General features: G+C 39.8%; 1 protein-coding gene across 1 annotated transcript in view; it reads left to right on the top strand.

Moving 5' to 3' along the window:
* CIMIP1 (ciliary microtubule inner protein 1) overlaps positions 1–20,693 on the top strand; it is a gene marked incomplete at both ends in the record, with an annotated part of 28,296 nt that extends 7,603 nt beyond the window's left edge. The window contains 2 exons of the mRNA XM_083357452.1: positions 6,858–6,956; positions 20,538–20,693. Of these exons, the coding sequence (XP_083213578.1) occupies positions 6,858–6,956; positions 20,538–20,693 (255 nt within the window). The remainder of the gene's footprint in view (positions 1–6,857; positions 6,957–20,537) is intronic.
* Positions 20,694–21,680: the final 987 nt, after the last annotated feature.

Here is a 21,680-nt window from a genome sequence, read left to right as displayed (position 1 = left end):
AGGTACAGGGGCATCAAACTGCCAGCACACGGGCCAGATGCATCACTCCAAAACCGTGCCCACCCCATTGCCAGCAATGGGGGGGGGGAAATCACAATACATCGCAACACGTCACGTGAAGTTGCAAGTTTGACACCTGTACACTAGAAGAATGGGATAGGATGTTATTGCATTTTTTTTTAAGGAGTACTCTCTCACAGACTTAGCAAACTGCCTCAAGATGGTTGGGGCAATTAATTATCAATGGAAATAATTTGTTCTGCAAGAAAATAAAAGGGAGGTGTGGGATTTAACTGCATGACTTGAGCGATAAGACTAGTCACTTTGTATGCCAATCCTAGCTATATCTGTATATTACTGAACATCAAAAGGAGCCTGGATGACTTCTGGTTTGCCGTGCAGCCACCATTGACACCTGGAAGACGAGCTCCATCTTCCCCATCCAGTTTCGCACTGCTGGGGGACCCTGAAAAGGGTCAAAAGTCACCCTGTAGAGGCAACCAGCAAGGAGGGGCCATTGCTGGATCACAGGAGAGTGGTAGCTCTCCCACTAGAGCTGGCGAAATCCTTCAAACCAGCAGACGAAAGACCGGCCATAGAAATATGGCTTGTCACAAGGCTGCAGACAGCCGAAGTCACACCTACCATCAGACAACTTTAAAGAGACTGGGTGAGATCTACCTCTCTTAAATCCTAACTATTTTCTGTACCTGCATGAACTGCTAAAGTATTTTTCCCCCTATGGAGAGGGAAGGGAGATTTTAGCCCTCCCTCTAGAAACAGCGGTGACTGACTACCCAGGGGAGTTTAAAATGTTGAAAAAATAATTGGATCCTAATCGGAATTCTATTTCCTAAAATTGGTGGACTAAAAGGCTCTCTATTCTTTATTTTTTATTTTTTTATTTTTACCGAAGATCTGGGTTTTCCCTTTTAAAACTGAAGTAAAACTGAAAAGATCAAAATAACTTTGGGGCAACACCTTGTGGCTAAACTTGATATTTCAACCTGCTATTGTCTAAAAGAGACTTGGCTGACAGCCCAGAAAGTAGATAAGATACATGCAACCTTGAAACTTCAGCTGTGAAAAGCTCAGCTGTCCTTTTTATCTAGTGGATTTCCTGACTGTTAAGCTTTTAGTCTAATATACTATCATGGAAGAAAACCAGGAACAGAGTTTTCCTATGGAAGAAGATCAGTAACAATTTTTTGTTATGTTGAAAGCAATTCTTCAAAATCTTCTTACAGCTGGTGAAGAAATAAGAAGCTACAGGAAAAAAAAAACAAGAAGGCAGTCCAGATATGCAATCTCAAACTATGACTATAACTAAAGAATCATCTATACAGCATACAACAGAAAAAGTGGAACAATTAAATACTATGACAGAAGATTTAACTACTCAATAAATACAGATAATGGAAAATCCAGAAAAGAAACTGACAATATGGAAAAAGGAAAAGATTTCTTATACAAATCAGAAGGAACCTGAGGATCAGAAAGAAAAACAGATGGAAGAGAAGACAAACAGTTCAGGACAATTACGTCGAGATGGAAAAATAAAGAGAAGACTTGCTGGACCTGCTAGTCCTTTCAAAAAAATGGCAACTGGATGGTTTTCGCAACGTCAAATAATAGATACAGTATAACAATACAAGGAGATTTGCTTGATGATCCAAAAGCACGGCCATGGGAAACAATTTGGCAAACAAAGAAGCTAGAATAAGACTGAAGAAGAATGGGGTTTGGATCTACTTATGAGAATTAAAATAGAATATACTTAAATAGATATGTGTATTTTGAATATAAGATACTGTTATGAATTGAAATAAAGAAATTTTGGTCATGTAAAATTTAGAAGTATAATTACTGACAGTTAAATTTAAATATTGATTTGTGTATAAGGGTCACGTAAGGATGATTAAAATATATATAAGCTAAAATCTTATTGATGAATGTAATAAATAGGTCTCTATGTAGTGGTAAGAAAAAGAAAAATTTAGTTTAAATATCAGATAGTAGATATAAAGAGAAAGAGAGAGAAAGTATTAAACACTGAAATAAAAGAAATTTTGGTTATTAAATTTAAAATATTTGAAAATTATTAGAAAATAAGAATATTATATTGTATTATTAATTTGTTGATACAGATGGTGAGAACCTTATATAGATAAAATGTGTATCCTGAACATTAGATCTTGTGAGGAGTTGTGATAAAGGAAATGGGGTCATGCAAAATTTGGAAATCATAAATATTAAACATTAAATTTAAATATTAATGAGAAATTAAAATTGGGAAAAATTATTAGGTCACTGATTGTCTAAAAGATTGAATGTTAAAGCAATTAAGATATATATAAACTAAAAACTATTGATAAATGTCAGAAAGTTATTTTTTATTTGATTGATAGAATAAGAATTGTATTCATCTAAATACGAGACAGTATATATTAAGGGGGAAAGAGAGGAAATACTTATTGTAATAGTTTGAGATTTGTACTAATGATATTGGTATGTAATTGAATTATTGTAACTCAGCCGCTACGTTGCTTTTCAAATATGTAGACGTAATATTAAAAAATCAATAAAAACTTATTTTTTTTAAAAAAAGGAGCCTGATAGGAGCATTTCAGACTGATAAATGCTGTTAATAAACTAACAATAAATTTTAGCAACATCTGTTAGTGGGATGGAATGTTATCCAGATTCCCAGGAAGGAGGGGATGTTCCAGAGGAGGAAGAGACAATTTATATAGTTTGTGTGAGAGAAAAGAAGTGAAGATGACTTCTCCCTAATAGTTCTCAGAGTATATGTTTTATAGTGCAAATAGTTTAATTTACAGGTAAGGAACAGTAAAGAAATCTGCTTAGAAGAAAGGCAACATGTCTTTCTTGGGCTTGGAACTTGACAGCTGGAAAATGTAGAATCCTTCTGAGATTGGGCTATCTTTGACTAACATGCTGTCCTCCCACAATGTCATGTACCACTTGGAAGATATGTCCCTAAAGCAAGGGAAAATATTGCTCAGCTGAGTATATCGTCCTTCTCAATCAATTCTAGTTATTGTGGATTCCAGCTTCCAGAATTCCCCAGGCCTAAGTTTTTTGCTTTGTCTAAGAATTGCTTCTAAATTCGGTATAAAATATTTGACCATGCTAACAGCATTCTGTGAGCCTCGACCTAGAGTCATGCTAGCCACATGACCATGGAAGCATCTTCATACAAGGCTGGCTCCCTCAGCTAGGAAATGGAGATGAGCCCTGCCCACTAGAGTTGGACACAACTGGACAGGGGAAACCTTTACTTTTAGTTTTTCTGCGTAATAAGAGGAGGTATAGTATTTGGGGTAGAGGCTGTGGCTTTAAATCTAAGCCCATTACAAGTCTTATTTTGGAGGTGTTAAGTATCTAAATACTTAAGTATATAATAATATCTAAGTCTGTCAGATATTTAACAATGAGGCTTCCATTTTGTACTAGCTTAGCCATATTTTATGGAATAATCCAAAATTCACAATGCATAGTATCATAAACCATAACCTACCAACTGCTAGTGCTGGGATCAGGGACATTCCTAGGGAAAGCATCAACAGTGTCAAAATATGAAATCAAGCAGTCAATGAAAGATGTACAGCTTTGGGGGCTCTCGAAAAAATGGCGGCGGAGGTCGAGCAGTAGCTACCAGTAGCCTGGTGGCTTCATTGAAGCTTCTTCGAAGCCGCCGCCAAGTGGGAAAACTCGGCAGAAAGGAGGGGAGCTTTCCAGCTCTGTGCCGAAAGTGCAATCTGCACGAAGACGCTGAAGAACCTTCCCAGTGCCGGAGTGGTGAGCAGGTGCCTGTTATGGCCTCCTGAGGCTACTGCTATACTGCGAGGAAGCCTTACTCATTCCAGCTTAAATGTAAAATTGCGCTGATATTCGGAGTCTTGACTCAAGCCAAACTGACAAGGTGGTGGAGTTTAACTATCTTCCAATCCCGAAGCCCACATAGAATGAAGTGGCAGAGAGACAGTGTGGCAGTTTAAGAATAATACCATCTTCGGACTAAGAGGGATCTTGGCAATTGGGTTTTACTCCTACCTTAAGATTGGTGACTTTGACTTTAATGTTCCCTGCTCCGTAGGACACCATTGCATGAGCTGTCATTTTTGAGTTTGCTTTGTGTGTAAGATGAATTGGAGGAGCTGGTGTCTATTGCCATCTAGTGACTAGAGACTAGAGACTCTTTAGGAATATTCAAAATGGCTACTATGACTACCACTTTGAAGAAGAAGGTACCTATGACTTCCTTAGTCCCATCTCCAGCTACTACTTCCACGGCACCACGACGATCGTTAGAGGATATGACTACTCCTGGTAAACTTGTGATTTTGTCACAGAATATGCAAGATATTCTCCAGGCTATACAAGAGATGCTGATCAAGAATCAAGAGTCAACGTCAAAGTCTCTTGAAAAACTAAATAAAAAGGTTGAAACGCTAACCAATGAAACATGGCAGTTTCACACAAAATTCGAGGAAGTCCAAAATATCCTATCTAATCAGGAGGAATGGATTCAAGCTACTGAGACGAAGACCAAGAAAGTGATCTGCAAAATGGAGCAACTTGAACTTCGACATGCATTGGCTAATTAAAAAATCGAGGAAGAGATCATCTTCCTTGAAATGGACCGCTCTGGTTATTTTTTACGGTTCCAGAATGTCCCCGAGGAGAAAGACGAGCATCTGGACATATTGATGGGGGAGATTGTGGCAGAAATTACTGGAAGGGACCGTGGAGATGTTTCAAGGGATATCGATGATGTCTTTCGAGTATATACTAGCTACACTCAACGTAATAACCTCCCAAGAGAGATTCATGTTCGATTCGCCAGGACGTCACTGAGGGACAAAGTATTTCGGAAAATGAGAGACCAAGCTTTTACCTATAAAGACAATCGACTAACAGTTCTACCTCAACTCTCGAAATGGGTACGAGACACCTGGAGGAAATATGGTTTTCTTACAACATGGCTAAAGAAACAAGGGATACGCTATCGTTGGCTACTACCCGAAGGCCTGACCTTTACTTGGCAAGAGCAGAGGTTACGATTAGAAACTATACAAGAAGCACAAGACTTTTCAGAGGTCTATATTAATCCTAGCAACCAGGAGAGCGAGGGTGACAACGAAAGTAAAAGCCAAGAGGAAGTAACTCAGGAAATAACAACCAAAGAGCGCACCGGACAAGATAAGGGAACAGTCCATTTTGGAGAGGTAATGGTAGTTTCTTAAATGATAAGGTTACTCTAGTCATTGGAAAATTTAGCTGGGATGTTATATTTTTTGTTAATAGGAGAGTAGATATAACTCTCGGTTTATTTTGTTTCTTCCCTTTGTACTATTTGTTGTCATTTTTAATGTAAATAATTAATAAAAGATTATTTTTAAAAAAAGATGTACAGCTTTTAACATGCAATGCACAAATTAAAAAGAAGTGGGCTTTGATTACTCTGGCTGCTTCTGACATTTTGATGCTGTTAGGCCCCCTGCGGATATCACTGGCTGGGTTGCCATAGCATGAAACCAATCATATGTCTCCGTCTGCTAGCTGTAATCTTATTCTCAATTCCCTGGGAGAAAATCCCACTGAAAGATGAGTAGAGGTAATCCTCAGGAGGAAAGCCATGGCAAATCTAGACAGCACACTAAAAAGCAGAGACATCACCCTGCCAATAAAAGTGCATATAGTCAAGGCTATGGTCTTCCCAGTTGCAACGTATGGCAGTAAAAGTTAGACCATAAGAAAGGCTGAGCACCAAAGAATTGAGGCCTTTGAACTATGGTGCTGGAGAAGACTCCTGCGAGTCCCTTGGACTGCAAGGCAATCAAACCGGTCAGTCCTAGAGGAAATCAACCCTGACTGCTCTTTAGAAGGCCAGATCCTGAAGTTGAAACTCAAATACTTTGGCCACCTAATGAGAAGGAACGACTCACTGGAGAAGAGCCTAATGCTGGGAAAGATTGAGGGCAATAGAAGAAGGGGACAACAGAGAATGAGGTGGCTGGATGGAGTCACTGAAGCAGTAGGCGTGAGCTTAAATGGACTCCAGAAGGAGGTAGAGGACAGGAAGGCCTGGAGGAACATTGTCCATGGGGTCACGATGGGTCGGACACAGTAGCCTGTCCATCATGGTTGTAACTCATGATGGTCACAAAGCAGGTCAGTCAGATGGCTGAGCTGAGTTTATGATCTTTTTTGCTGTAGTCATTAAGTGAACACATGCTGTGGTCATTATGTGAATCAGTGTTTCACTGTGGGTGGAGTTTGGCCAAAAACCAGAAGTAAATGCAGAGCTTGGGCAAAAACATTGCAAAACAGGGTCACTTGATCGTGGGCTGTTGCAAATTGCTATAAATGTGGCCTGGATGCCAAGCACATGAAATGCAGTCATGTGACCATGGGAAGAAGTGACTGTTGGAACTTCAAATCCAGGTCATAAGTACCCCCAGGTATCTCTGTCAGAACTTTTAATGGTCACTATGGGACCGTTTGTAAGTCAAGAACTACCTATAAAGGTGTACAGTGCAGTGTAAGTTACATTACCTTAAGCTGTATTACATTATTTAAATCTGTCGTCCAGATTTTGTTGCTAGCTTTAAAATGAGAAGTGATTTTCCATATGAAAGATGAATTTTAACAGCATCCAAAGGTACGTAATAAATAGCCTTGAATAGTGTCAGAGGCCAAGCAGAAGGTCTTCAGGTACTGCTCAAATAGAATATAAATATCTAGATGGATATGAACTATTATGTTATCACAATGCATGACTCAGCCTGAAGTGTCAATTTATTTTATTACATTTTTCTATTTTTTTTAAGTTGGTAAAAGATGAAAAGAAACAACTTGCTAAGCCGAAGATCCCGCTTCCAGAACACTTACAGATCCGACCTGTGACACCAGTGGAAAAATATATTAAGGTTAGCTATTTGTGAAGCAGTTTCAAGTGACAGCACTTCTGGAAAGAAAAAAAAACAGGACTTACTGTTTCAGAGGCCATCGAAAGTTTGAAGCAAAGGTTCAGATGCTAAGAACAAATTTAAGACACTCGAGATTGATGCCTTTGGATGCTCTGATTATTGGAGATTTCATTGCACAACTTTAGATGATGCAAATAAGTTATTGTACTCTCAGACATAAAGTTTTGTGTATCATAGCTTACTGACCTCAGTGTTAGAAAAAGATTAGAGTTGGGAGCCCTTGTCTGTTTCAGTTGCTTTTTTCAGATCTGTGTAAACCAGGAGTCCCCAAACTGTTCAGTTCATCAGTGTAACAGTAGTGCATTGGAAAATCTGTAAGAAATATACCACTTGCCCACAAGCAAGAACTAATAGGAGCACAAACTAGAGAAAGTAATAGAAAAGGAACAACAAAATCTTTTTGTTTCAGGCTTTCAAGCATTCCTCACTTTAAGATTCCATTACAATAGACCAGCATTTCCAACACCTTCCAGATGTGTTGGATTCTGACTTCCAGAATTTCTAGTTAGCGTGGGTTTTAGACAGAATGGCAAAAGTTTTTGAACATATTACCTCAAAATTCTGGGAGCTGCACCCTGGGAGACCACCATTTGGGGAAAGACCAATCTAGATTTATTACAATTTTTATTACGGCACTTGATGAATAGAGAATGTACATTTTATAAACTAAAGGAATCCCATTAGGTTTTCTTAGGAGCAGCTCCCCAGGATCAAGCAAAACGGTTTTCTATCTGTGGAGATTTACCCTGTTTTATTGCACCACCATGTTTACAATTAGGGATTTCCAGAGACCAGAAAACAGGCCTGCAGGCACATTCATGTTTCCCAAAAGTATAGGAAACATGCTTTCATTCGTTGCCCTTCATTGCATCCGCAGTTTGCTTCTTGGCACAACATGTGCACTGGCAGTCTGTAAATAAAAGGGTCTGGACCTCAGCTTTTCAGGGTATCGTTTACAAGAAATAGCTTGCTCATCAAAAAAACTAAACAAAAAAAAAAACCCACATGGATTTGGGGATTAGATGGAGGACAATATGATCCATTTAAACAGCTGTGGCTTGCAATTGTCATTTATTTTCTCTTATGAGCATGAAAAGCTGCATCTATCCCTTCCTCTGGATGGTCTAGGCAAAAAAGGCTTTAGCCCTTTTGTGCTTCCTCTGATGTAGAGCAGCATGGAGGCACGTGGACATAATTGCCTCCATTGTTCCCCTCTGTGGGTGGCATGCCTGGCCATGAGAAGGAAAAGAAAGACGAGGCAATCCTTTCAAAGGGATATGCTCCACCTTGATATCACAGACATTTCTCAGCTTTGGCTCAGGAACAAAGCCAAGAGGGCCTTGGCAACAGAACAAACCGAAACATTGCTTTCTTTCACTGTGCATTGCTGAGCAGGGTAAGTCCCCAGATGTTAAAGTGTTATGGGAGAGAGGACATTCCACATGCATTATGGAAGTAATTCAACCCAACAAGCACAGCAGCGGGGGCTGAGATGAAGAAGGAGCTTCAGTCTTTATTGCATGCCTCCTTCTCCTGCCACACCCTCCTCTAGATTATCCATTAACCCCTTTCGTGTTTACTACAATTGAGAGATTGGCATATTTCTCCAGCTGTTGCGCTCCAGATGTCTTTGATTGATGAAGCACAAAATCCTCGTAGTTTGCCCATGCCGTTGAGGAAGAGCCTTTGCTCACTAGCACCTCAACATGGCCTGACAATATATTTCTGCTGTGATAGCTTGGCACCATCTCATCCTCTGCCCCAAGAATGAGAAAGGCTAAAGTCATCCTTAGGAGCTGTAGTGGTGCAGCAGTTAGAATGCGGTATTGCAAGCCAATTCTGCTGACTGCCAGGAGTTCAATTGCCGGAACTCCGTTCTGAGCGTTCTATGAGAAAAAAAGCCCTGCATACACCACTCAGTTCTGCTAGCAAAAAATACCAATAAAGGGAGAACACTGATGATATTACCTAGTTGGGTAATGAAATGTCTGCAAGAAAGCAACTAACGTAGGGAGCACCAGGGAGCACCAAGGACCCCTCAGAGCAAAAATATAGCATGATGTTTATCTATTAAACATCATCAAACATCACACACTGTTAGCAGACAAAATAAATCAAATGGAAAACATGCAAAAGCAGGAGGAAAAATAAATAAGCTCCACAATCAAGAATTTATATTACCTGTTTGTCAGCATATTTTGCACAAACATTTGAGAACTCCGTAGTATTGGGAAAAATGGAAGGAAAGAGAAGAGGATAAAAAGCAGCAAGGTGGATGGTCTGAATTAGAGCCAGGAAGGGTACAACAGTGTTGGGAACCCTTTTGGAAGACCTGAAGGACCAGGATAGAGAAGGTCTATGTGATCAATGATTTGATGGCACATGTTCAGATAGAGATGGAGAGATATGTAGACATAAAACTTTCTGAAGCTACTAGAACAATATCTAGTGTAGTTAACACTGATTTGCCCAAAGGAAGCAGTCTTTGGTTAGTTATTCAATTTACTTAATCTCTCCTTTCTTTTTTTTCAACTCAAGGCAGCATACCTACATGGTAAGCCCACTCCCTGGTTTTCCCATAACAATCTTGTTAGGTGACCTAACACCTTTCATGTTTAGGAGGATTCCAACTTGTAGCCTCCATGTTTCTAGCCCAGAACTTTAGCCACTACACCAAAGTGCCTGGTTATTCCAACTTTGGTCCTTTTTAACATTTTTTTAATGTAACAGTAGCAGAACAGAGATGGAGAATATGACAGTAACTGATCCCATTAAAGAAATAATTTGATGGGCAGGGAGGATATAGGGGACTGGAGGCTAAAACATATGAAGAACAGTTGCAGGAATTGGACATGCCTAGTTTAATGAAAAGAAGGACTGGGGTGACATGATAGCAGTGTCCCAATATCTTAGGGCTTGCCACAAAGAAGAGGGAGTCAACCTATTCTCCAAAGCACCTGAAGGCAGGACGAAAAGCAGCGGATGGAAACCTATCAAGGTGTTGTGATTCAGGGTCAGCCTGTGGGTCCGGCAGCCGGGTCGGATGACTCGGATGACTCAGACGAGGGGGAGGAGGAGGGTGTTGAAGATGAACTTGCTGATGATGGCTTGGAGGCTTCGCAGAGCCCCCAGCCAGGCCCCTCTTACTTGGTGGAGACTCAGCTGCGCGAGCCCGACAGTGCAGATGATGATGACCCACAGCTGGCCCTGTTCAAGGACGCCCGACGCAGGAGGCAGTCAAGCAGGAGCAAGCAGAGAAAGGCTGTGGGACTCCTCGGAAGGAGGCACAGGGAGGCCACGCCCTGAACTCTAATAAAGGGAGTGTTTGGGGATGGGCTGGTTGCTGAAAGCAACCGCTCCGTTTGAGGATCAAAGTTCTGGTATCTTGTTTCTTGTTCTGTTGTTTGTTTGTGTATTAAACTTGGCAGACGTTTTCCAGCCTCAGACGCTTTCCAGCCTCTGCCGTTTGTACAGGGGTTGCCTTTCTGCAAGGCCGGTAGCAGGCTGGTACAGAACACAAGGAGAGAATTTCCTGACATTTAGAACAATCAATAAGTGGAACAACTTGCCTCCAGAAGTTTTTTAAGAAGAGATTGGACATCCATTTGTCCGAAATGGTATATACTGAACAGGGGGTTGGACCAGAAGATCTCCAAGGTCCCTTCCCACTCTATTACACTGTATCCAACAGAAATAGCACTGAGATGGACAGAATGCTCCCTTACAATGCGTCTAGGCAGAAAATGGAAGAATCAGGAAATGAGACTTTGTTGTCAAGATAGGACAGACAAGGCATAAATAATACTGCTGCTCATGACATGGGTCTCTTAATGATGTTTATCTCTGTGTTTTTCTTTTTAACTCACTTAGCTTGGGTTATAACAGCATGTGATATTGGAATAAGGACACCTAAACCGATGATCAGAATATTGCAAGCAGATGAACCCCATCTCTGGTGGAACAGTACAATTGGCAGGTGTTTTCTTGCAAACTGGTGAAGTGCAGAAGAGAGAGGGGCAGCAAAGCTGGAGGAAATCAAACAATTATTTTCCTTATCATGTATTGCACACGAAATCAGGACAGCTCCATTAGCAGTAGGTCACAATAGACACACTAGAAGCAGGATAAGGATCAGCAATCAGGATAGCCAATTTCATGGTCATATCGTTTTCTGCCAGTTCAAGAATAGGTGGATAGCCCTTTTACACGGCAGTTGGGGAAAGCCTTTAGGCTGCATTAATTATTTTTCATGCTGAAGTCATCTTAATTAATAATCTTCCTTGTTTCTGTTCTTAGAACTCATTAATTTCCTCTTACCCCCAAAGAAATAAACCTTTGTTTTGTAGAAGAGCTTTAATGTTTCCTATCTATCAACAAAGAGCTTCATTCTCATATGGGGCCCTTGCTTCCATATCACTGTAACTAATTGTCCTGATGTGTTGAAGGAAGGATTTTATATTTGTTTGAATGGGAAATATTTATTTATTTACAAAAACCAAAATAGCAAAATAACCTCAGATATGCAGATGATACCACTAATGGTAGAAAGTAAAAGGAACTAAAGAGAACTAAAGATGAGGGTGAAAGAGGAGAACAGAAAAACTGGCCTAAAACTCAAAGTAAGTTGAAAAACAAATAAGATCATGGCATCCAGTCCCACTTCATGGCAAATAGAAGGGGAAGAAATGGAAGCAGTGGCAGATTTTAGATCCTTGCAGATGATGGCTGAAATCAAAAGATACTAGTGTCTTGGGAAGAAAGCTATGGAAAACCTAGACAGCATATTAAAAAGCAGAGACATCACCTTGTCGGCAAAGGTCTGTAGAGTCAAAGCTATGGTTTTCCCCAATAACAATGAATGACTGTGAGAGTTGGGCCATAAGGAAGGCTGAGCTCTGAAGAATTGATGCTTTCCAATTATGGTGTTGGAGAAGACTTAGCCTGCAAGAAGATCAAATCAGCCAATCCTAAAGAAAATCAACCTTGACTGTTCTTTGGAAGGACAGATAGCTGAAGCTCAAATACTTAGGCCACCAAATGAGAAGAGAGAACTCATTGGGGAAAAAACCCTGATGTTGGGAAAGATTCTAGGCAAAAGGAGAAGGGGACGGCAAATGATGAGATGATTGGATAGTATCGACACAGTAGGCAAGAGTCTGGGCAGACTCTGGGAGACAGGGGAGCCTCTCCCCGAAGAATTAGACATGACTTAGTGACAACAACAACAACAAAAGATAGAAAGAAGAACAAACTAATGACGAGTGCAAAAAGCATCCTTAGAAGTCACAATGAATATAATAAATGGAAAGTTAGAGAAAACTTCTCCTGGATGATCTGTCTCTAGCCTGGTCCTTCAGGTCTTCGAGTGATGCACCCATTGTGACTGTAATCATGTTTATCCTTTTAGCTATTGGTCAGCTTCGTCTTCTCTTTCCCTACTTTTTCCAGCTTTATATGCTTCTACAGAGAGCTTTTGCACAATGTGCCCAAAATATTATAATTCCTTGTCTTAATAATGAGACATTAAAATGTACAAAGGTGGTTCTCAACTTACAACCATTAATTTGTTGATCAGAGTTACAAGGGCACTGAAAAATGTGACCAGTCCTCGCACTTATGACCATTACAGCATCCCCATGGTCACCTGATCAGGATTTGGGCACTTGGCCACTGGCATGTATTCTGAAGTTTGCAGCAGTTGCCATGTGCCATATGCAACCTTCGACTGACATAGTCAATGGGTGAAGCTGGATTCGTTTAACAACCCCATGATTCACTTAACAACTGTGGCAAAAAGATCATAAAAGTGGGTGTGATTCACTTAACAACTGCCTTGCTCAGCAATGGAAATTCTGGTCCCATTTGTGGTCCTACAGAACTACCCGTATATAAGTGGAGTTCTCAAACTTTGCAATTGTTCTCTGTGGAACCATTTAAAGGCAAAACAGGGAGCAAAACGTGGAGTGACGTTTACATGTCTAGAATTAAAACAATGTGCAAAGAGCCTCTAAGTGGACCTGAACTCCTGAGAGATCCCAAGCCACAGTTTGAGAAATACTGGGATGTGGGATGTTAGAAGTTTTTTGCAGAAAGTGAGGAGGTAAAGATCATCATGCCTGGGACAGGAGTAATTGGCCGGCTGTTTATATGCAGCGTTTGTCCTACCATTGTTGATTGGGAGATTGTTTCTTCATTGATTGCTCTCTGAATGAAGTATTGTTTCTTCATTTATTCCAGCGTGAATGGGGTATTGTTTCTTCCTTGATTGCTGCTGTTTGTCTGGTGCTGCTTCCTATTGAGCTGGTGGTTAATTAATAGTCATGTGTTGAGGAAAGAGATGCTTGGAGCTCTTTGTCCCTTTCTTTGACCTTTGGCTGATTCCTTTTTTCAATGGGCTGCAAATGAAGCTTATCTCAGCTTGCCTGCTAATGGCTGATTTGTCCGAGTGCCAAGGAATTCTCTTGCATTGTTGGATCTGGCTTAGTTCAAAACAGGGATATCCAACTTTGGCAACTTTAAGACTTGTGGACTTCAACTTCCAGAATTCCTCAGCTGGCTCAGAAGTCCACAAGTCTTAAAGTTGCCAGGGTTGGACACCCTTGGTCTAAAATGTCTGCAGTTTCCTAATTGAAATTTGTCAATCTGCTAGGAAGTTGAAGCACTTTCATGTCACCGTTATAACTTTCAATTAGAATAGAGCCATAAGGGTCCTTGGAGGTCTTCTAGTCCAACCCCCTACTCAATCAGGAAACCCTATACCATTTCAGAAAGGTGCTGTCCAGGCTTTTGTTAAAAGCCTCCGGTGATGAAGCACCCACAACTTCTGACAGCAAGATGTTCCAATGGTTAATTGTCCTCACTGTTAGGAAGTTTCTCTTTAATTCCAGGTTATTTTTCTCCCTGATTAGTTTCTATCCATTGTTTCTTGTCTTGCCTTCTGGTGCTTTGGAAAATAAGTTCACCCTGTCTTCTTTGTGGCAGCCCCTCAAATACTGGAATACTGCTATCATGTCACTCTTAGTCCTTCTTCTCTCTAAAGTGGCCATACCCAATTCCTGCAAACGTTCTTCATATGTTTTAGCCTCCAGCTCCCTATTCATCTTTGTTGCTATTTTCTACACTCTTTCCAAAGTCTCAACATCTTTTTTGTAATGTGATGACCAAAACTGGATGCAGTATTCCAAGTGTAGTCTGACTAAGACTTTATAAAGCAGTACTAATACTTCATGTGATTTTGATTCTATGCCTCTGTTTATACAACCAAGGACTATATTGGCCTTTTTGGCTACTGCTGCACACTGCTGGCTGATGTTTAAATGATAGTCCACTAGGACTCCAAGGTCCCTCTCACAATTACTATTTTTGAGCCAGGTTTTACCTAATCTGTACTTTTACCTTTGGTTTTTCCTGGCTAGGTGTAAAACCTTGCTTTTCTCCACATTAAATTTCATGTTGTTGGACAGGACCCATTTTTCAAGTCTGTCATGATCTTTTTGAATCCTGAGCTTGTCGTCTGGGGTGTTCCTACCACCTTAGTGTCATCTGCAAATTTGATGAGTTCCCCTTCAATTCCCTCATCTAAGTCATTTATGAAGATATTGAAGAGTCTGGGCCTAAGACGGAACTTTGTGGTACCCTGCTGATTACTTCCCTCCATGTAGATGTAATACCATTAAGGACTACTCATTGAGTACAGTATGTCAGCCAGTTACAAATCCATCTGGTGGTGATGTTGTCTATTCCACATTTTTCTAGTTTACCAAGACGTACTGTAGGTTGGGGTCCACTTTGTTGAATGCTTTGCTGAAGTCTAAGTATACTATGTCCATAGCATTTCACTGGTTTACTAATTTAGTCACTTTGTCAACGAATGAAATAAGATTGGTTTGGCATGATTTGTTTTTAATAAATCCTTGCTGGCTATTAGTTATAACTTTATTTGTTTCTAGATGTTCACAGATCTGTTTTTTAATTATTTTTCCCAATATCTTCCCAGGTATTAATGTTAGGCTGGTTGGTCTGGGTTTTTTTCCTCTCTCTCTCTCTTTTTAAGATGGGAATCATGTTAGCTCTTTTCCAATCTTCTGGTAATTCCATAGTGCTCCAGAATTTTTTAAAGATATGGTTTAAAGATAGTTCTGAGATAACATGTGCCACTTCCTCCAGAACTCTGGGATATACTGTAATCCGTCAGGTCCCAATGATTTATATTCATCATGATCAGACAGGTGTTCTCTTACAATTTTCTTTCTTATTTTAATTTTTATTTCTAGTCTGTCTTTTATACTTATGTTTTTGGTAGGTTGGGCTACATTTTCTTTTTGCGTGACAGACTGATGCAAAGAATGAGTTAAACAGCTCTGCTTTTTGCTTTTACAACTTCTGACTATTCGTGGATATATTCTCGGCAATCTTTTACCCAGTGATGGGATTCAGCCAGCTCGCACCACTTCGGCAGAACTGGTAGCTAATTTTTTGTTGCCCAGGCCCACAATGGATTTCCGGAAGCAGCGTCCACACAGAGAACCAGTTGTTCACATATTTGAATCCCTCCACTGCTTCTACCTAAGTTTGACTGGGTTAGTGGCTGACTGAGTTAAGCATATTATGGGAATGCTCCCATTGCCTTTCATGTCACATCTGTTGGGATTTGAAGAGAACATAATATTTTTCTTGCATCTACTAACTTCCATTGCTGCTGTTGAGTTTAAATGTCCACTGTATAGGTCAATTGTGAGTCATCCCTCAAATATAGCTGGTAAACAAGTTGATGTTACTCTAAGTGTACAGTTCCAGGTGGTTCAAGGATATCCTCCTGCTTCTCACAAGGAGCAGAAAGAGGGATGGTGAATTTAAGATTATGCCAAATGGATTATACCGAATGTGAAACTGTTGTCTTTAATTGTGGTGGATCTTTCTAGTATAGTTAGCTCCTAAATTGGAACCACCTGGATACAGTCTGCCTGCTCCTGAATCCATTCTTTCTTCATATGATAAAGCAACAATGGTTTCCAAATGTGTTAGACTTCCCCAAACTGGGGGAAGTTGAAATTAGGCACAACTGGACTGATGGGAACACAAATATGGGGAAAGCCAGACGTGAACATGTTGAGTTTAAGGATATTTAGGAGTTCTTATGCATTTAAATATGAACAAGGCTGACACCGGATATTCAGCCTTAGAGAGAGAGAGCAGAGCAGTCCGGCTGCCTTTTCAGAGCAATCCGATAAATTCAGCACTCCCTCATTATTTGATTGGCAGGATAAAATTGAGGGTGGAATAATGTGCATTGCCTTCCCTGCCATTATTATTTTTAATTCTCTCCCACTGCTCAGGAATTAATTCAGCTTGCTGCAGTACATGACCTACATTTCTCCCCACACTGGGGGCATGGTAAAATGTTGGTATGCTTAGCTCTCTTTCAGATTCACAAACTCACCCACCCCCCAAAGACCCTGATGGATTCTTCCCAGTGCTGATATTTTTGTCTGAATAGCCAGTCCTAGAGCCTGAGAAGGAGGCATCAAAGGAATTTCATATTAAATTTCGTCTTTACCTGCTGGAGCATTTTTTTCTCTCTACTTTTGGTGTTCTGTGATAGCATCCGAGTGCCATATGACTGCTGTCTAATTGACATCTATGGAGAAGGAAATCTTGAAGATTCAGAATAACAGAGTTGGAAAGGGCCTTGGAGGTCTTCTAGTCCAACCCCCTGCTCAAGCAGGAGACCCTATACCATTTCAGACAAATAGTTGTCCAGTCTCTCCTTAAAAACCTCCATTGTTGAAGCACACATAACCTCTGGAGGCAAGTCATTCCAATGATTTAATTGTTCTAACTGTCAGGAAATTTCTCCTTAGTTCCAGGTTGCTTCTCTCTTTGATTAGTTTCCATCGGTTGCTTCTTGTCATGCCTTCTGGTGCTTTGGAAAATAGATTGACCCACCCCCCCTCTTCTTTGTGGCAGCTCTTCTAATATTGAAACACTGCTATCATGTCACCCCTCGCCTTTCTTTTCACTAGACTAAACATACCCAATTCCAGCCACCGTTCTTTATATGTTTTAGCTACCTATCCACTGATCCTCTCTGTTGCTCTTTTCTGCACTCTTTCCAAAGTCTCGACACCTTTTTTATAATGTGGTGATCAAAACCGGATGCAGTATTCCAAGTGTGGTCTTTCTAAGGCTTTGTAAAGTGGTACTGATAGTTCACAGGATCTTGATTCTGTCCCTGTTCTCTATTCTATCTCTATCCCTATCTCTATTCAATAGAGTCTTCCCCAATCATAAAGAAATTAGGACTGCAACTTTACTGTATCTGGAGATAGTGGCAGTAAACCAAACACCCCTCCTCTTCTTTCTTTTTTAGAATGTGATCCCATAGTTGCCACATAGTTGCTGAGATTTATATGCAAGCCTTCAGTGAACGTCAGAACTTAATTTTCCTCTTATTAAAATGGGAAATGTCGCCTTCTTAGGAAACTCAAAGTCCCATAATGAGATCTGGGAGCTATATCAGGATGAGAAAGACATCCAGAAAATTCTAACTTTGTTCTATGATCTACTGGCCAGCTGTAGTTTTGCAATCCAGCTATGATAGCTCTGTGCAAAATTAACCCTTTTAATATCTTTATTTTTAAATATAAATCAGTGAAACTAGAAACAAATGTTAACCTGCTCTGTGCAGGGGTCCACCCTGAGAATCAACAACACCTTCCAAGTTACAGGTAGTCCTCAACTTATGACCATTCTTTTAGCGACTGTTTGAAGTTACAGTAGTATGAAAAAAGGTGACTTACAAATGGTCCCCTCACTTTTAACCATCGCAGCATCCCCGTGGTGATGGGGTCAAAATTTAGGTGCTTGACAACCGTTATGCATTTATGATGGTTGCACTGTCCCAAGGTCATGTGATCTCCATTTACAATCTTCCCAGCCAGCTTGTCAAGCAAAGTCAATAGGGCAAGCTGGATTAACTACATGATTCACTTAACAACTGCAGTGATTCACTTAACAACCATGGCAAAAAAAAGATCATAAAATTGGCCATGACTCAATTAGCAACTGACTTGCTTGGCAACAGAAAGTCTGGTCTTAATTGTGTTTGTAAGTCGAGGATTTCCTGCACTCTCTTTGCTTTCTGTCCATTTATCTTCTATGTTTTCGTTTTCTTTGTTTCAGCAGCCCCATCTGCCTTTCTTTGCCATCAAGTCTAATCAGATTTCATTTGCCTATCAAGCAAGAACTTCTGGTGCTATTTTATACTTTCGCAGAATATGTCATTGGGAAAAAAAATCTGCATTTTTTTCCCTGTGCATCTAATGAAAAAATGCTGTTGTTTTAAGAGCCACGTTATCCATAGCAACATTTTTTTCCCCTAGGTTCATGCAGAAGTCAAGAAAAGAATGGCAGAGAAGTTTGAAGGGCTTCCTCCTAACAACTTTTAGGTGCACACAGCCCTAATATATATTCTGTCACCATTCAATTTCTTTTGGAGGAAAGGAAATAGATTCAAGCAGAGACCCAAGAGCACATGCAGAGGGATTTTTAGCTATATATTTTTGTGAGTCTGACAAAATGCTGCTGACCTACTTAATTAAATGTGGTCTTGAATGCTGACAACTAAGATTTATAAAAAAAATCACTTAGACCTTTATTGAAAAATCAATTATTTCTAACATGCAGGCAAAACAAAAATATATAAATAAATAAATACTCCAAAGAGCAATGCTGGGTAAACTGACCATAATCAATATGGTTAAAAATACAGCCCACCACAACATTTTTAACATTTCAACATTCTCATCTTTGATTCCCACGGTGAGATTCAGTCCTCTATTCCTAAAGTTACAGAGCTGAATCTTTTAATATTTTATTACTTAAAACTTTTCAACCAGCAAGTGGCACAACCAGTTCTGTCAAGCTAACTCAGTATAGGTCTTGAACAAATGCAAAATAAAATAATCATAATAAAAAGTGGGGGTTTAATAATTAACTTAGTAATTAAAATACATTCAACAATGATGTGGGTGTTGTGAGCCTGGCAATTACAGTCATTAGTTGTGATGGTCATAAAGTGAGTCACCATTTGACTGGAGCCATTTTTTATTACCTTTTTCTGTCAGTTGTTAAGCAAAGAGGGCAGTCACTAAGCGAACACTGCAGTTGTTAAGCAAATATGGCAATCAGTAAGAAAACACTGCAGTTGTTAAGCAAACCCATTGTTCTCTGGGTTTTGTTAGAAAAAACACTAGTTTCTAAGAAAACCATCATAAGTCATGGTCACATGGCCACATGTAGGAAAAGAGCAGGCTGAGCTGGAGGGCAGAGTTAAATGTGTCATCAATTTAGACTCATTGCGTTGCCAGATGACATCCAAGTCTAGTCCTCTTGGTTTCCATTGACCCTTATTTATCACTTTGACCATTATTTAAGTAGATTCTTGTGTATAGGTAGCAATAATAAACTCTTCTGTGCTTTAAACTCAACAAATACTGCTGATGATTTGCATCTGATACCACAGGGCACCTCAAACAGCCATAAAAACTGGCCAATTGCCAATTGCCCAAAATGCAGTCATGTGATTGCAACATTGGAACTTTGAAACCAGGTAATGAGTCCCTTTTGAGGGATCCGTCATAATTTTGAACTTGGTGCATACATAAAAAAGGTACAAGTCTTCTTTCTTTAAGCAAGACATTGCAGACTACAGGTGGTCCTCAACATACAACCATAATTGAGCCCAAATTTTCTGTTGTTAAGTGAGACAGTTGTTAAGTGAATTTTGTCCCATTTTATGACCTTTCTTGCCATAGTTGTTAAGTAAATCACTGTAGTTGTTAACTTAGTTTACATGGTTGTTAAGAGAATCTCGCTTCCCCATTAACTTTGCTTGTCAGAAGGTGGCAAAAGGGGATCACATGACCCTGGGACATTGCAATGGTCATAAATATGGACCAGTTGTCCAGCATCCAAATTTTGATCACGTGTCTATGGGAATGCTGCAATGGCTGTAAGTGCAAAAAATGGTCATAAGTCACATTTTCCAGTGCTGTTGTAACTTTGAACAGTCAGTAAATGAACTGTCATAAGTCTACCTGTAGTAATTTTCTTTGCCACCTTCAGTGACAGGGCATAATATGGGTACACCAGATCCAATGGTAATTTTTCATTATAATGATTATATTTGCTCCTTTTAATTTATGTTTGGGTATGTCTAGGGAGATTCTCAACCATCCAGGTCATAGTTAACCCAAAGATTCTTTCTCACAAGGCAACTGGACTTTCTTGTTTTTCTTTGATGATGTTTCGCTTCTCATCCAAGAAGCTTCTTCATCTTCAGAGCTGAAGAAACTTATTGGATGAGAAGCGAAACATCGTCAAAGAAAAACAAGAAAGTCCAGTTGCCTCGTGAGCAAACATCTTTGGGTCATGTTTGGGTTAGCTAGTTTGATTGATTGATAGAAAAACAGGATGCAAGAGCCTAAATCAATAAATAAAACAAGTGGTCCCCACTTCCAGATTGTTCCATCTCCGCCTGTTCCACAAACAACCCAAGGGTTTATCGGCTGGAGGTCTTCAGTTCCAGGCTTAGAACTTGAGCGTTATTATCAGATCAGAAGCTGCAAAGGTGCCTTTTACAAGGACTTGAAATGGCCAAATGAACCAACCGACTGACTTCAACCAGTATGTAGGCCGACTTTGGTTTCTTTTGCTTCCTTTCCTAATTATCTTTCAGCCATTTCTTGCTAGGGAGTCACCCTACTATTAGTAACCTGTTTGTGCATCATCCTTGCAGTACTTGAGGCTAAAATTAATTATGGTACATTAAGCGTAGCCTACTAACAGCAGTATTAAATATTGATTCTGTGCAATGTCTTGTTTTACGTTGCTGTTTTGTAACTGGAGCAATCCTCTTACTTCGTAATAATTTGGGGGCTGCAAGACTTTTAGCAGAATGAAGGATAGGAAACAATGCTTGGGATACTCATATGACCTTCAAACCAGCCCCACCCCTCCAAATTCTCTTTAAATATAATTGATATGACTCCAGGCATTTTGAGGTGGGACACATACCACACTAGTACTACAAGACCCAAATAAAATTAATGTAGTTTAAAAAATAAACACCTGCTCCGAAACAAGGAAAAATCCTAGACTTTCCACAGATGCAATATGATTCCATCCACTTCACACCAATCCTACATTCTCTTGGCATCTGCAAAAATGGCTAAGAGCAGACATCAAAAAGTTGACTACTTCTGCACTAAAATGTAACGTCGTTTGCTGGTTTGTGTCATACAGTATTGTTATCTATAAATGGTTATTTAAGTCTAGGTAATGTGAGCTCAGTCAAGTATGATTTATTCAATAAATAAATCTTCACAAACCTTTCAACAGAGAAGATGGTGGGTGGGAAGAGGGATAATGCAATCAGATCTGGGCTACCAAACTCCAAGCATCTACTCAATGGAATCAAAAAGATACAGAAAGTTTATTATTTCAGGGACAATTTATATTTCGTACACCAAATGTGTAGTTTCTGTTCTTGTTCATGGCTATGTTCATACAGCTTGTTTAACCTGACTTTGTATTAATCCACTTAAATAAATTGAATCACCACCATACTGATTTGCAGAACATGGAGAGCCACAAAATTCTAAA

The sequence above is a fragment of the Vipera ursinii genome, assembly GCF_947247035.1.
Source record: "Vipera ursinii genome assembly, chromosome: 3".
In the NCBI taxonomy this organism is placed as follows: domain Eukaryota; kingdom Metazoa; phylum Chordata; class Lepidosauria; order Squamata; family Viperidae; genus Vipera; species Vipera ursinii.
This window is presented reverse-complemented; position numbering and strand designations above follow the sequence as displayed.